This window comes from Agelaius phoeniceus, chromosome 5 (genome assembly GCF_051311805.1).
Source record: "Agelaius phoeniceus isolate bAgePho1 chromosome 5, bAgePho1.hap1, whole genome shotgun sequence".
NCBI classification, from domain to species: Eukaryota; Metazoa; Chordata; class Aves; order Passeriformes; family Icteridae; genus Agelaius; species Agelaius phoeniceus.
This window is the reverse complement of record NC_135269.1, coordinates 13,435,470-13,451,854: the sequence shown is the minus strand read 5'-3', so window position 1 is coordinate 13,451,854 and position 16,385 is coordinate 13,435,470. Positions and strand designations below refer to the sequence as shown.

General features: G+C 42.9%; 1 protein-coding gene across 2 annotated transcripts in view; it reads left to right on the top strand.

Moving 5' to 3' along the window:
- Positions 1-13,838, top strand: part of TMEM178B (transmembrane protein 178B) — a 221,556-nt gene extending 207,718 nt beyond the window's left edge. For both annotated transcript variants that reach the window (XM_077178332.1, XM_054632005.2), the window contains exon 5: positions 1,083-13,838. In XM_077178332.1, the coding sequence (XP_077034447.1) occupies positions 1,083-1,333 (251 nt within the window). In that variant the 3' untranslated portion in view covers positions 1,334-13,838. The remainder of the gene's footprint in view (positions 1-1,082) is intronic.
- Positions 13,839-16,385: the final 2,547 nt, after the last annotated feature.

Sequence of the window (16,385 nt, the reverse complement as noted above, 5' to 3'; positions counted from 1 at the left end):
GATGATGCACAGGACTGACTGTGTGTGTCCTGGAGGCTGCCTTCTGTACCCAGGGCTCTCCAGGCAATTCAGAGAGGCCCACAAAGGGAGGAATTAGAGGAGAAAAATAAAGTACCAACTTCACGCTGATGTGAGTCGTTATCTCTTGTGGCAGGTGTGTAGCATCTGTATCTATCCATTATTTGGTGTGTGGGTGGCAATTGTGACATTTCAGGAGCTCAGAGTTTAGCTCCGATGAAGCTGGAGGCCAAAGATCAAAATTAAACCCATCTGGGTGGGATAAAGTTCAGCCTCATCTGATATGTGTGTCTTTCCATAACACCACCTGACAGAGTTAGGAAGTTTGTCCTCGCTGTGTTCTCAGGAAGAAATAAGAAATTAAATATTTCTGCAGAGATGGAAAACAAGAACAGGATATTTTGAAGATTTCAGCAATGTGGCAGAGGGCATCTGGATTGAAACTGGAGTCATGCAGAGGGCAGAATCTGAGTTTTGTGAAGGATTTAAAGATTTTTTTAGTGATATTTAAAAGGAGACTGTATAATGAAAAATTCTGTATTTTGATATAAGAAAAGCATGAAGAAAATCTCCCACGTTAAGTTCAAATGTACATTTCAACGGAGCCAGAACATGACAAGTATATTGTAATATTCTATAAAGCCTATCACTGAGAAACTGGAATGAAACAAAAAATCCAAGGTTATTTTTCCTCCCAAAAATGTCAAAACAAGATTATTCATTCTGTATTTACTCTGTAAAGCAAAGTTTCAGAAAAATCAATGGTTCCATGGAGCATTCTGGTTCCCATGGGAGTGCTCATAATGAAAAAGTGTTCCTGTTGAAGTTTCTCCATACAGCTCTGTTCAGCAGCAGATCAATATTCAGGGCTCTGGTGGCACTCAATTCTTTCTCCACGGAGCCTCCAGACTAAGCCACTCTCTATACAAACGTCTTCCCTTAGGCACTTTCTTACTGCTCGCACCAGCTCTTCTCGTGCAGCTTGGAAAGGGGTATGTCTATCACTCTTCTAACCTCTCTTTGTTTTTCTCCTCCCTCCTTCTCCCCTTCCCGCTCTCCTCCAGGAACCTTCTGCATCATTTCACTGTGCACGTGCGTGGCTGGAATCAACTTTGAGCTGTCCCGCTACCCCCGCTACCTGTACGGACTGCCCGACGACATCAGCCACGGCTATGGCTGGTCCATGTTCTGTGCGTGGGGGGGCCTGGGCCTCACTCTCATCTCTGGCTTCTTCTGCACTCTGGCCCCTTCTGTCCAACCTGTCCCCAGGACCAACTGCCCCAAATCTAGACCTGAGAACGGGACAGTGTGCTAAAACAAATAGCAAACAAATACACACACACACAAAGACGTATATATATATATATATATATATGCCTAGGTATGCCTATACATGCATATATATGTATATATAATTATATATATATAAAATCTCAAATTAATGCCAGTGCCAAGGTAGAGCTGAGTCCAACATGGCACTCACATCTCCACTGGACTCTGTGTTGCTTCATTCTTTCTCACAGTGATGGGAAAGCTTTTCTCTCACATGGCTCTTCCATCCAACTCTTAACTTCAGCATCATACCTTAGAGGTCAAATGAACCTACAGTTGCACCTACCTACTGCCATTTGGGAGGGGGAACAGGGGATCCATGTGGGGAATCTGGAACCAGAATCTGTACAGCACATGGTGGGGGCAGAGGCGTGGGGGGGATGACACAAAAAGCGTGTCCATTGCAGCCAGAAGGGAAAATGTAAACAGCAAGCAAATGAAGCATTTGAGCCACTTCAACAACATACCTCCTCAAGGCCATTATCAGAAACCCACCCACGTTCTTTTTCTTTCTGAAAACAAGATGACACAAGTCGTGTCATTGGTTTTGGGGTTTTGTTGGGTTTTTTTCTCCTTAAAATGCAGAAAACAAAATGGACAGAATGTGTGAGGAAAAGTAGAAAAGCATTTTCTCTTTGCCTGCCAAACTTTAGAGAGAAGCAAACCAGTGAAAATAATAATAATAATAATAATTAATAATAATAAACATCCAAGAAAATAAAACCAGAAAACAATAAAAATCTCCAAGAGGACATCTCAGCGGACTTTCCAACAATGTGGTTTTAATCTTCCAGCTGCCTTACATCCAGGCTTACAACTGAGGCTGAACTGCTAATGTAAATGCAGCAGAAGGCCTTTTGAAAATGCTGTGATACATGTGTGTATAACTTTTTCTTCCCTCTTACTTTATTTATTTTTTTTAACAAAAAGAAAAATTTAAAACATTGCAATGTGATTGTCCACCAAACCATCCATGCTGTGTTTGTGGCCCAAGACTGAGGCACCCCAGCGGCAGAAGCGTGAGGAAAGCCGTCAGGTCTGAGACAGCGCGTCTTCTCTGATGGATTTCAGCAGGTTTTTTTTTTTTCATGGAGCTTCTGAGAGTTCAGGATGGTGGATCCAGGGGAAGACTGACCAAGGAGAAGGGAGGTGGGGGAAGGCCTGGTAGCTGTTCTTCCCAGGGATTTGATGGAATGGGATTTCATCAAGTTTCCGGTTTGGATGTTTGAGACAACTGAGCAAAAGCCATTGTGGAGGAGGAAAAGGGAGCTAATTTCTGTAGAAGAGAAGTAAGAGATGCCTCTCATTGTGTTCATGTATGCCAAATGAGACCTTCCCACATCTTGTCTTTGGAAACTGCCCCAATTCAATGGACATCTCCTCTCTCCATCTGGGAGAACTGTGTACAGATGGATGTGAAAGGGTCAGATGCAGAGAACAGAGATCCATTTCCCATGAGCTTAAGCATTGTATGATATAACTGTGAATCTGCAAATGGAACTCTCTCTCTTTTTTTGGTCTTTCTCTTTTTCCTGCTACTCCTCTTCCTATTGTCTCCTTTTTCCTTCCCTCTGCTCTTCCCGTTGTTCAGGTCATAGGTTCCAGAAGAGCTAAACAAACAGCTAAGTCTGGAGAGGTGGTTGAAGGCCATTAGAGGAAGAAAAGCATTTTGGCTGTGAGGACAGTGGGTCCTTGCAGGGTACCAGTGGCTGAGGGGAAGGTAGGGAAGAAGGGCCAATGGTGTGGCCAAAGGGACTCTGAAGAACGATGACTGAATTGACATGTGCAAAAGTGAGGGCACCACTGACAAATATGCAGGCAAAGGGAGACAGGGCAAAAAAAAAAGTCTCCCCAAAACCAATTGAACCCAACATGCTCTTAATTCAGGGATAGTACCAGTAATCCTTTCTTTACCTGATAGCTGCATGATATCAGTCCTCATTAGTCAATAAAAAGTAATCCTCTCCATCTAAAATATCTCACCAGGAGAAGGAGCCTGTGCCTGCTGCACAGAAATGCAGGCTTTAATTTCCAGGTCATGCCATTTACACAGCTGGCAAGAAACAGTATTGCTTCGTTCAAAAATATCCAGCTAACAAATAATTCTTACACATGTAGTTGTATTACAGTGCTCAAAGAAATGAAGTTTCTGGAGGGCATGTTGGAATAGAGCAGATTTGGGTTTCTTCCATTCTTGCTCAACTACCTAGCCTTTGTTTTCTGTTGTCTACGGTTTCCCCAAACATGCCAATGCCAGCTGCTAAGTCAGTGTGTTTCCACTGAAGTGCCATCCCTGTCAACTGAAGTTTCACAATTTCATTTTACATCAGATGTGACCAGAGAAATTATTTATTTATTCAGGTTGAAAATACAAGCCTTTTGAAAAAACTTCCTTTTTAAGCAGATTGGTTTATTTATTTTTTCCTGGGAAGGTTTTCAAATAGAGTGGTTTTGAAAAGTTTCGAAATAGTTTGACTGTGCAAGTGCCTATTTGGTAAGGAGGTTGATGAATTACCATTGAACAGAAGAAGGGAATTTAAAACAAAAATAGCCTTGGAGAGCTAAATGAAGGCTGAATGCAGAAAACCATAGTTTCAAAAGAAAACTGTAAAAAAAATTGTTCATTTCTTCACAGCATGAAAAATTTAGGAAAAACCCCCAACCTATTGGTAAGGAATTATACAGCTGCTTAATTAAAACAGCTTTGAATGCAAATGCAACTTCTTCCTCCTCTGCAGTGCTGAATGTGATAGGAAAGGTTTTTCATGTAAATACAGATATCTGGAGTGACACAGGTAAGCCAGTCACAGAGGTACCTATCTGGAGTCTACCATCAGGCCCTGTGGCAGGCAGAGCAGTACAGCAGCTCCTGTGATGATGTATCCTTGTGTGCTCCTTGAGTGTTCACAGGGTGGATTCTACAGATACAGTTTTGAAAGAGGTATAGCAGTAAGATTTAAAGAAATGGAAGTAATTTTGCTGTTTGATGGATTTTCAAAGGTTTCCTTTTCTTCTGCAGCTGGCATAAAACCAGTTTTGCCTTGATGAAGTATTCTCTGATGGTGTTGGTTTACAAGCTGTATATAAGCCTCTGTGTCTGTCTGTGTGTGACAGTGGGTTATGGTTATTTTATTAACAACAGAAAAGTGTTGACCCTGAATCTTTGGGCCAGTTCTGTGATTTTCCACTTGCTTTAGCATGGTGTCTGTAAGGCCTGTGTGGCTATGAAGCATCTTAAAATCTATGGGAATGTCTGAAGCAGCAGGTGATCATGTCACCTTATTCTCCAGCTGGATCCCCAAAAGGATCATTTGTCCAAACACCAGTTCTCTCATCACTGCTTTAAGTAAGGGCAGAACCCTTTTGGGAGATTGTGAATTTCCCCTCTGTGCTTCTCGAAGACCTGGCAGGAGTCCTGTGTGCTTCCATACCCCTGGATGGGGGTCACAGCCCCACCACGCCTTCTGAGTGCTCAGACTTGTCTTTAGGGCAGGGTTGATCCAGAATACATCCAGATGTAAATTTGTGAAGGTTCATGTCTCCATCTCTCCTGAGCTGAAGCACACTCACAGCTACTCTGAGTTTCTGCATTTTGGGGGAGGCTTTGAAGTATCTTTCTGAACAGAGATTGAAGCTTTTTGACTAGTGTGTTGTTTCTTAGTTGGAGGAGCAGCTAATTAGAAATCTGTTATCAGTGATCCCAGCATTAAGGGGCTTGACCCTGTCCCTCAGATCTGCTCTGGCCAAGTGCCTAAGCATGTGCTGTACTTGGAGCACGTGACTAATCCCCTTAAATTTGGTTGACTATTCATATGCCTAAAGTCCAGAATGTGCTTTCTTGGATGACATTCAGCTTCCTGCAGAGTCCAGCCCATGTTTTTCTTTTCCCATCCTTCCCCTGTAGCTAAGGTGACACTCTGTCCTAGCCTGAGCAACCAGTATGTTCTTGGTCTCCCTTTCTGTGAGGTGGAAATGCAGGATCCGTATTTGGCAGGCTCTTTGCCACACAGAGCCTTTCATGGTGCACTTCTGGGACAACACATCTCTATTCTCCAGAGATCACAGAGCCACTGGAGTGCAGTGAGCACAGACACCCTAAAATGCCCATCCTAAGGATGCAGGATGAATTGGCTCAGCCCACAGTGATCTGCAGGCTGAGGTTTTGTGTGTAGTGGCTTGGTTGCCCTGTGACTGTAAGGAGTCGGCTGCTGGGACACTGTACACCTGAAGGGGCTATGTGGCAGCAGCAGAGGTGCCCTGTACCCTATGTCCTATAGGATAGGTGTCCTATAGGACACCTCCTTCTTCAAGCTAAAGCTGTCTGTGTGTTGAATTTCCTAACCCATATTAGCTGCCTGTATATATCATCAATCCCTTCTTCCTCTCTGCAAACACACAACTGATCTTTCCTCATCTAAACAGTACAGTCCCTCCAGTTCTTTTTCTAGTTGGGCTTTTTTATTTCTACCCCAGAGACAGTCACAAGTGGATCACAAACCACCAGTGACCAGAGCAATTTCTTTGAAATACTGCTTTTGAAAAATTGTCATTACTTTTTAAAATGTTATTCCAGCTGCAAAAACAAATGAACAGGGGAGAAAAAAGCATCCTCAGAGTCCTTTAAACAGAGGATCCTTATCCTCCCAGGAGTGAATTGTGAGAGTGCAGGTATTCTGCTTTCCTGTGGATGCAAGTCATTTGGGACCTTTTTTAGCTATGGCACGTTAGCTGTGTAGTTCAATGGATGGTGAAGAAAAGCAAAGTTGGTGAAGGAGGGGATTGATGTGCAAGGGCTATTTCAGCTTCCCAAGCATTCCTGGAAGACTGTGTCTCCATGGCTGTCCATTTACCCACCATGCAATGCCTCTGAATCAGGCTCATCCCTGGAGCCCCACTGATAAGCAGAGCTCAGAAGAAAATCACTGTAATCTGTCCTTAATTCCTGAGCACCACGCTAACTGCCGGCAGCGAAATGGAGGGAAAATAATATGTTACCAAGTATAGCTTAAATAAAGACATGCATTATTTGGCTTCTTTCTTCTCTGTGTCTCTACATAGGCCTAGAAGGGCTACAGGAGTGTCAGGCACATTCACACGAACCACCACTGCATTTTTTTGCCCCCAAGTTTCCCATTCCTTCCTGGTCCAAACTGCTGTGCTCATCCAGCCAGCAAGGGAAGACTCAAGGTGAAAAACTGAGACAGCTCTGAATGATTGCCAGGTACCAACAACAGACAAAGAGTAAAAAGTGGGCATGAAACACAAACAGCATGTAAAGATTAGTGACCGACGAATTTCCAAGGTCAGGAAATGAAGTTCAAAAAAGCCTAAAGTTTGATTGCTAACTCCAGGCCAGACCTATAAATCTTGATTCTGCCAAGGTGAAAACTTGAAAGCTTACTAAAGTGAAAACTCAAAAACCAGGGCTTAGCTCAAAAGTTATAGGCCACTGTTTCCAGTCATAGCCAGGAATATAATGCAACTATTCCATAGTCTGTTTAGGTTCATAGAAAGCTCAGATGCCTTAGAAAATATTTTAGTGCTGTCTTGGTTAACACCAAACATGAGATGTGTGCTTACACACTCACAATATCTAATCCTTGGCTTTAGAAAGAAAGTCATCAGATGCTACCTCCCCTCCCTCCCTGCCATTCCCCCAGTTCAGCTTAGGGTTTCCATCCTGTATGCCCCACTAATACCCCAATCATACAGCCTTCTTCAGAGCCATAATTATTAATTGCAACATTTTGACAAGTGCTGCTGGTGCCAAGGGGCTCTGACAAGCTTCATGTTGACATCAGTTGGAGAACTGTAGCCCGATACAGTGCTGTCAATTTAATTGCAGCAGGCTTTGCACAAGTTTAGGATTTAACTTGAGAAAGAGTCTGGACAACTGCCTCAATATGGGTCACAAGAGGGAAATTAAATTCTGGTCACCTCCAGTAAAACACTCCAGAATCACAGGTCAATTGTCCTTCCCTTGTTCAGGGAAGACTTTCAATGAAAATATCAGTCTGAGATAGGTTATCTCCAGGGAAAAGTGGGAGACTGAAAAAAGGGAGACCCAACAGCAGTTGCTTCAAAATTGGTAGAATTCTGTGAGGGTTATCCAATGTCACCCTCAGCATCAGCAGCAGGAATTGTCATTCCCTTCTAGGACTGCACTTTTATATTCTTCCTTTGCTGATTAACACTCCTGCACATGGGCAAAAAGTGACTTCCAAAGTTTTCTTGCATAGGGTGTGTACACATGGGCACCCTCACTCCCTTCTTTCCTTAAACACACACATGTGTACATCCCACATGATGTGGATGCCAGGAACCTGTAAAGGTGTCTTATATAGAGAGAAAATACATAGCAAACTGCAGCATAATTGTTCTCTGTTCTTTTATACTTAACTCAGGAGTTGCAATGCAATTCAGATGCCATCTGTGTCCCTGTTAGGTTGTGCCTGCAGATCACATGCAAAATCTCTGCTGGAGACACATGAGGAAGCACAAGACAACTGGGATAAATCTGGTATTTTCCATCAAAAAGTATTTGGATATTTAAGGAAGAGATGCCCATGTATCCCCTTCAAATCAGAAATGTTATGATCCCCTAGTGTAACAATTTCAGGACACTCCTGAGCCTGCAGAGGGCTTGAGCAGGCTGCTGGCAGCATCAAGGCTGTGGTTAAAGCTCTGGGCACAGCAGGGAGCTTCACATTCCGTGGCTCTGAGCCCTACCTGTGGCAGCAGGACACAGGAATAGCTTTGTAAAGGCAGTTCCTTCAAGTGGCCTTGTTACTTGCCAGCGGGTCAGAAATGCTCAAGCAGCAACAGCCATTCTGCAGTGGGTGAGATAAAGAGTAAAGCCTTCAGAAACCTGGGGGTTTTGCCCCAGTTTCAAAATGATGTAGACTCCAAGGAGTGTGAATCAGTCATGGCTCAGTCTCCTGGGGCCAGATACACAAAACAGCTTCAGCATCCAATTCCTCTTTAGACAGTGAATAAAGCACTAAATGCTTTTGGTGCCTAATATTTTTTTTAAAAAAACTTATACGGTCCTAATTTGCTTAAGCTCTCATGATGTTTTATCTCAAGAAGAGTTTTCTTCTGGCTGTAAAGCATAAGGCTGTATTTTTTTTTGCAAAGAGTTATTCATTAACAATATAGATCATAAGAAAAAGGTTTCAGTAATCAGAACAACAAAAGTGCAGCCTTAGACTATTCAGTTAGAGTGTACTGAATTATTTATAACTCCAGGGCACCAACAGCAATCACAGATATCTAATTTAAACTGTTACTATTTTTACTTGGCAATTTCCATCACTTAGAGTGTTTATATCTATGTATTTGCAGTTTGATCTTTTGCAGGACAAAATTTCCCCTACTTACACAGAAAAGCATATTTGGGAACTTTGAAGGTTTTTTTCTGAAGTAACTTTAATTATTTTAAAGAACTTTGAGGCTTAGTATGATAGACTTTACAACTTTCAAAACTCTAAACTGTATCTAAAATGGGCTTGAACTTTTAGTTCTTTCTCAAGTTAAATTCTCTTTGATTACAGGTCACTGGGATAAAGAAGAAATGTGTTTCATTAGTAGATGTAAGACTGGGTCCTATTTATGTGTATATGTGATGAGGGGACTTAGGTAAGGGGGCTGCACTTCAATGTCAGCCTGCTTAAGGATCTTTTGCATAAATGTAGGAAATGTCACTGCTAAGTCACTCCAACTTTCTACCAATCTCTTTTTGTAAAAAACAACCATTATACTTGTGTGTGGCTGGAATAAAGCATTAGTAAATCTAGCCCATAGGCTGACACACATATACTTGTAAATATGTGTATATTTGTATATATATTTGTAAATTTATGAAAAATGTCCGTATCTTCATGATTGCCTGAAATAACCTGAGGTTGGTGTACAGAATTTCAGGCAAAGGACTGTTTCTTTTTCACAATCCTCATGTATCTCAGATTTAAACCAAAACAAACTAAAAAGTACTATTTCCCAGTAAAATCCTCATTTTGCCATTGCACCAGTTGAGGAGGGGTACCACACTTAAGTCAGCAGCACACACATCTACACATGTACATCCAGTCAAAGGACTGGGTCTCAAGGGCTTTTTTAAGGAAAAGGAATGGACTGAAAAAGCAATGGTAGAATTTCTGTTCAGCATTAGCTCTCTCAATTGACTCTCTTGTCCTTTATTAGGAGGCCCTTTGTACAGATGCTGTTCTTCTCCTTAGGTGTACATTTGGGAGGAGCACCTTTGTGTGTGATACTGAGCCACTGAAAGGCCAGGATTTTCTGACCTGCCTTTGTCCCCATCAACCTTAGACACTTCACTGAGTTCATGATGTTAGTGGGCTCATCTCCCTTGGCTTCTTGTACAGGTAGTAAAGAGAGACAGTTGTTTACAGGTGGTGACTTAGTAAAACTGACATCTGAGCTTTAGGAGCACCTTCTTGCTTCATGCAATGATCACTCACCTATCTTGAGTGATCCCAAGATCTTCAAAGATATTAAATCCTGGTGAGGTGAATCAGGTGAATCAGGTACCTAGTGCAGGGGAGCATCCATCTGGAGATCAGCTGTGCCTGTGTGCTTCTGGTGCATGGCCTGGGCTTGTTTGTAAAACACAGGTTTGAATTGTGAAAGCCTGTTGGAACAAAAGGAGATGTTCACAGCAGCCTTCCTCTCCCAAACTGCAACATGACTGCAAAGGATAGGGATTGTCCAAACCCCTGGAAATAGCATTTGAGGTGAGTGCCTTGTGGTGGCACCCAGGCACAGATGACTGGGTGGTCCCAGTGCTGGAGGTCAGAGATCTTTGGTCTGAACTCTTCACCTTTCTCTGCCAGTCCTGGGTATTGCTGAAGCAGTGCAAAGAGTGAATTTACATCTTAAACATTTGAACAGCTGAGCTGTTCAAAGGTTACTTTTCTTGCTTTATTCCCAAACTGCCCTGACAAAGTCATCTAGCTGGTAGTGATAATCAAAAACTTCTCCTCCAAGATACAGTCTGGGTAGTTTCATATTCTTTTTTTTCAGTGTTAATAACTGCTTTACAAACAGCTTACATGAAGATTAAAGAGATTGCAATTTCATCCCTTATTGTTGGGATTATAGTTGTCCTCAGAAAAACCAAACTGAGGACTCAACAAGAGGATGAACTGTGGCTGCATAATTCAGAAAGCTGCTCTGACAAGGCTGAACGTACGTCTCCATCTCATGGTGAGAGTCTCTCAGAGCTAAAATTTGGAATTGTATATTGATAGCAAGTCTATCTAGAAGGACCAGCAATTTAATCTAGTATTAGAACTTTGGAACTTTTGTATAGTCCCATGTATTACCTGAATAAAACAAACACAGTCAGAGGAGTGGGAAAATTAAACTGATTTCTGAAAACTCTAAGGCTAAGTGAGCTTTGGATCTTGTGCCAATGTATGGTCACTACTATTTGTTTCTACAGCTAAATTTAAAGTCAGTGACTCAACAATCTTCACCTATCTCTAAGAACAACTTTATTTTTAAAAATACTGTTAAGGTTTTGACAAGAGGGATTTCAGGGAACTGTAAAATGAAGATTCAATACTGCGTACTAGTACTTAAGGAAAGACTTTAGTTAGAAAGTGGAAGATAAAGCTGAGTTCCAGGGATGAAATGCTATTTTTCAGCATGGTACTACCTTGCCCAAGCTGTAGTGTATCATCCTAACATTCTTCTCCTGTTCTCCATTTCCCTTTTTTGAGGAGTAAGATATATATCTCTGTCTCCCTCTCTTCCTTTTCCTCCCTGTGTGTGAGAATACAGACATGCTTCCTGTAGAGACATTTTTCTCTAAATTTCATTCCATACCAGCTCTTGCATATGTGACTGTTTTGTTATTTAAGATGTCTGTGAAAAAGAAATAAAGGCTTTAAGAGTGAACTCTGGAAATGAGGTGGAGCTTGAGAATATATCAAATTTAAGGATGCAGCACCATTTTCTGCAAGATTTTTCAGAATGTTCCTAAATTCTCATCATCACTCTCCTGCCCTCCCTCTCTGTGAGAAGGATGAGAAAGGTACTGGGATATGGGACTCTCTAAGGTTGCTTTTTAAGCTGTTGACTCACTGTGTCCCACAAGGATTTTACAGGTTTTTCAGAGTTTTAGTGTCAAAAAACCCTCCTTTTAAAAGGTGATAAAGTCAATGCACAATACCACGTGGGAGGAGGTTCTAAGGGGTGACTCCATACCAGTTTATCTTTGTTTCCCATTCTTTACGACCGTCCTGCTTGCCCAGCCATGCACATTCTCCTCCCTGCTGGCTTCACTTTGCATAGGTGTGGCTTGCCAAGAGGGGCCTGCCTGACCTCTCAGCCCCATGATGCACTTGGATAACTTTCTCTCAGAAAAACCTGTCTCAGCTCCTAATGAAAGCCATAACCACTCCTGTGACCCTGCCTCAGGGAGTGAATGCCCAGGCTCCATGGGACAGAGCAATGCCTGGCACTGGGGCGATCCTGGGGGTAAGGAAGGAGAATGGGTGCAGCTCTCAGGCCATCAGGGCTCCAGTGTCACCTTCTCCTGCAAGCTCCCCTGCTGCTCATGAACCTCTTGGCCAGTTCAGCACGTGGGTCTCACTCTCACTCTCCCACTTGTGCCCAAGGGAATTGTGTGTGGATGTGCAAACACTCCTGTGTGAGGGCACGAGCGTTGGATACAAGGGGCAGTGAGAAACCAGACACAGTGGACTCCCCACCATCCACTGCAGGTGCATCTCATTAAGATATTTATTTTTCAGGGTTTCTTCTGCCCCAAGTAATATTCAGCCTAACCACATGCTACCACAAAGTTTTTGGAGGTTTTCCCTTTCTTGACTTTCTCATTGGTCCTTTTTTCCTTATGATTTTTTTTCTTGCTCAGAAGAAATGAAGTAATTCCCATAATCATCTTTTGATGATGATAAAAGTTGCAGTCAACACCGTTTCTAATTGACAGTTTGGGAGGCTTAAGATAATAATTCACTTAAATGCCTGCAAATTGAAGCATGTCAGCACTTTCCTAGGACATTCCCAAGTAAAATAATATGACTGGTACAAGGCATTTGTCATGCGGGTACATCTTGGCCAGCTGTTTATGTTTCCTCTAAGTGCAGTACACACATCAAAGCTGGATTGAGAAAGACCTAGAATGCCACAATACTCAGGCATATTTAGAGAAATGCAGCAATACATCACATTTATGTGGCATATTTTCTCTATAGAAAATTTTACAAGTATGAGTCCCATCAGACCTGTCTGAGGCAGGTAGGTATTATAGCCATTTTGGAGATGGGAAGCCAAAAGCCTGGGAAAAGACCTTCTATTTAGTGGTTTGATGCCCCCTCACAAGTTCTACCAGCTGCAGGTGGAGCCTTCTCTTTTCAGCACTTTTGAAAATCCAGACTGTAGCTGGGTTTACTCAAGTCTGCAGTGGCTGTAAATGTGAAAGCCAGGATTAGGACACTCAGGATCCTGATTTCTTCAGAGCACTGCTACAGAGCTTTGATCCCACAAAGCACTTACCTAATTTCAAGCATAAATTTCCCATTAAGAACGCTATTGCCATGCTTAAAGCTAGGCACATGCCTAAGTGCTTTGCTAGACTGGGAATTACATTGAAATATATAAAACTTCAACATGTTTTGAAAAGTCTAAAACCATGTCTATTTCTGATTATGGTTTGGCCATTGTAAAGGATATTTGGACTGTGTATGCAGCTGCTCAACCGAGTGGAGCACTTTTTAGCCAATACACACAGAGTTTTATGACTTTTGGGTAAGAACATCCAGTTTCAGAAGTAATAGAGTGACATGTCCTGTGAGGCTGGGACTCTGTGCTGCTGTAAGGGATGAAGTGGCTCCTGTGGCCATCGGTGCTAACAACACATCAACAACCACTGACTATTTTGTTAGGTTGTTCTGGTGAGATGTGAGTGTGGTGGCGAATTTCACAAGTAATGTGACATCAAGTGTATTGTACTTTTCCATTTCTTCCTGTAATCTGTTGCAGCAGAGGTGAACAGAATTTGTTTAAACATGAAACACCCCCAAATTTCTTGTCCTGTTAATCCAAGGTGCTAATCTGCAGACACACGGGTGTTTGTGTACGTGCATCAGTGTTTGCAGGACTGTGGCCCTGAAGGAACATTTCAGTGGCAGGGTTGAGATCAGGGAACTAATAGGGAAAATGAACAAACCCCTATAACTTTGAAAGACAGGAGTTGCAGAAAGCGTCACAGGACTTTGCCGAAAAACTGGTTACATCTTACAATTTCCCTTTTGTTTTGATTTTTTTTGGTTTTGGTTTTATTCAGATTGGCACAGAATACTGTATTTCCATCAATTAAAATCTTGTCTGGTAACTAACTAAACAACTTGTTCATGGAAAATTAAAAAAATAAATAAGTAAACTGTCAGTTGTGGAATGTAAACTGATTAAACAAATAAAAAAAATCATGTTGTGTGTTTTAAGAGGTTGTGTTTGCTTGTGTCAGGAATGGGACTAGACACCTCTCACCATCCCCATCCTCACAGAAGGATGGAGGACAAAGAGCAAAACTAGGAGGTGGGTGGTCTCTGAGTTATGGGGTACTGGAAATTCTCTTTGAAAACTAACAATAATAAAGATTAGATGGCTTCTGATCAGAATCACTGTACAAGACATTACAAACACAAGCAGGATCTCAATGGGACTGTTTATGAGGAAGTTTTCTGTCTGTCATAGAAGGGATTGATTCCTGCTGGAACCTTGATGTTAGAGTACTGCATGTACTCTAACACCATTAATCTCTTTTTAGAGCCACGTAATGTGTTGAAGTCTGTGATTTGATTGAAATGTATAGAGATATCAGAGTAGTTTAGCTCCCACCTTTCCCCAGCAAATAAACAACTAAAACTGAATATGGATTGGAGCCTGTTGGGTTTCCAGTGCTCAGCTGTAAGGGCTTCAGGAAACCTGGCAGACACAACTGCACTGATATTAGTGCTTCCTCACTGCACTTGTGTCCTCGGGCTGACAACAACGCAGCAATCATGCAGCAGACAGATAATCATGCATCAGACACACATTTTCTGTAGGGCTTGGAGTGTGCAGCCACAGTCAGGCTGCAGGTGTCCCAGGCTGAACACCCAATGTTCAGGGTATTCATAAAAGGTATCAAAACTACCTCAGATGTATAAAAAAGAAATTAAAAGAATTAGACAAAAGTGCTTGCAACTGTCCTAGCAGAAGAAGAGCAAAAGAGTGGATCAAACAGAAAAGCCCAAATAGTATTTTTTTTTTAATTACTGAGCTTTAAATTAACTAATCTAGAACTAAAATATTTTAAAAAATAATGGCAAGGTATTTTTAAACATGATTATTTTGTTGGTTATGGTGTTAAATATCAAAATTTTCTGTGTTGACTCTTTTTACCTGATTGAGACATCGTACCTATAAAAAACTGACAGTCAAAAATAAGAAGGCACCTGATGGTTCTTCCAAAGCTGACTGTTTTTCTCATGACAGACTATGGTTTGTAGAAAAACAGTCTCCTGCAGTTTTCAGGATGAAGTCCCTCCTGCCCCCATAGAGGTCCTGTCTAAAACACCAGCGGTAGCAAGGAACAAAATGAAGAATCAGAATGGAGAAGTGTAAAAGACAATTCTCTGCCAAACACCCCATCAGTACTGGTGTATATTCCTTGACCTCTTCCCTGGCACTAATGGCTGAGGAGGGGAGACATCTTGGTGATAACCTACACACAGAACTCCAAGAATGTGCCTACTTTTGTCACGTTTCAAGAGAACCCACTTGTATTGCCAGTGCTTATGACCTGTCTGCTTCTACGAGTAAAATCCGTGGGGTGAAGCAGAGCAGGAGCAGGGAAGAGCTGGCTGGGGGTGCAGGAGCTGGCAACCCCCCCCGAGCAAATGAAGGGAACAGAGGTGTTAGAGCGGCATATCCAGCACCACGAGGTGTCAAAACCTTTGGGATGAAGCTTCTCCTCTCCTTGCGCACTGCTGCCCCCAGGCACAGCCGCCCCCCGGGCATCCTCATCCGCTCAGGGACAGCGCTCAGTTTAGCGGCGGTGCTCGGGGATGCTGGGCTCTGCTCTCTGCCATCGGCAGGGCAAACGCGATTCATCAGAGCTAAAAAAAGAAGTCTGGGAGCCTGCTTTGTGGCGAGGGAGAAAGCAGGTGCCCTCTCCTGTGGCAGGGACGGCATGGGGATGCCTCGGGAGCGTGGCCGCAGGGGCAGAGGGCTCAGCTGCTCAGCGCTCCTACAGGGAAGGGGCAAGAAGAACATGAACTTAAAAAGCCAGCTGGCCCTTGAAGGCTCAGCTAGAGATGCTGTCATGGAAGGTCTTGCATCTTGGAAAAAAAGTGGCCTGACTTCAAAGATTTATGCATAAAAGTCCAGGTTTGCATTAGGCACACGAGGGCTGAATTTTAAGCTCACCTTGCGTTGCTGCTCTGTGCAGTGCCCAGGCTGCCCAGCCCTGCTGCTGCCAGCTCTGTGCTGCTTTCCAGCCTGCTGCTCGTGTCTTGGGCTCTGGCCCTCGGGCATGAGAGGACACATGAGAGCCACAGGGTCACACAGAAGCCTGCAATGCAGCTAGATAAAGCAGACAGCAAGAGAAGGGAAAACTCATTAACTGTGGTTCACCGCAGAGGAAATGAACAGGGGGATTTCAATAACCCAGTATCACACAAGCCACCCATAGAAGAGCAGGGGTTTGCTGTGCCCTTGTCTCAGTCAGGAAGGCAGGGACTGAGGCTCTCATACACAGACATTGTCCCCCCACAATTCTGGGCACCTGGACTTGGCAGCTCAGTTTGGGAAGTGTAGCAGGAGTGCTCATCTCTCAAGGCCCAACTCGTGTCTTGAATTAGCTCCATCTATTTAAGATTCCAGCCAGTCATGAAGGGAAAAAAACCTACCAAATTATGAAGGAAAATAATGCAAAATTTCAGAATTAGGTTTAGGAGAAAGACATCTACTTTTCAGCTTCATCTGCAACACAGTGGGGCCCCAGC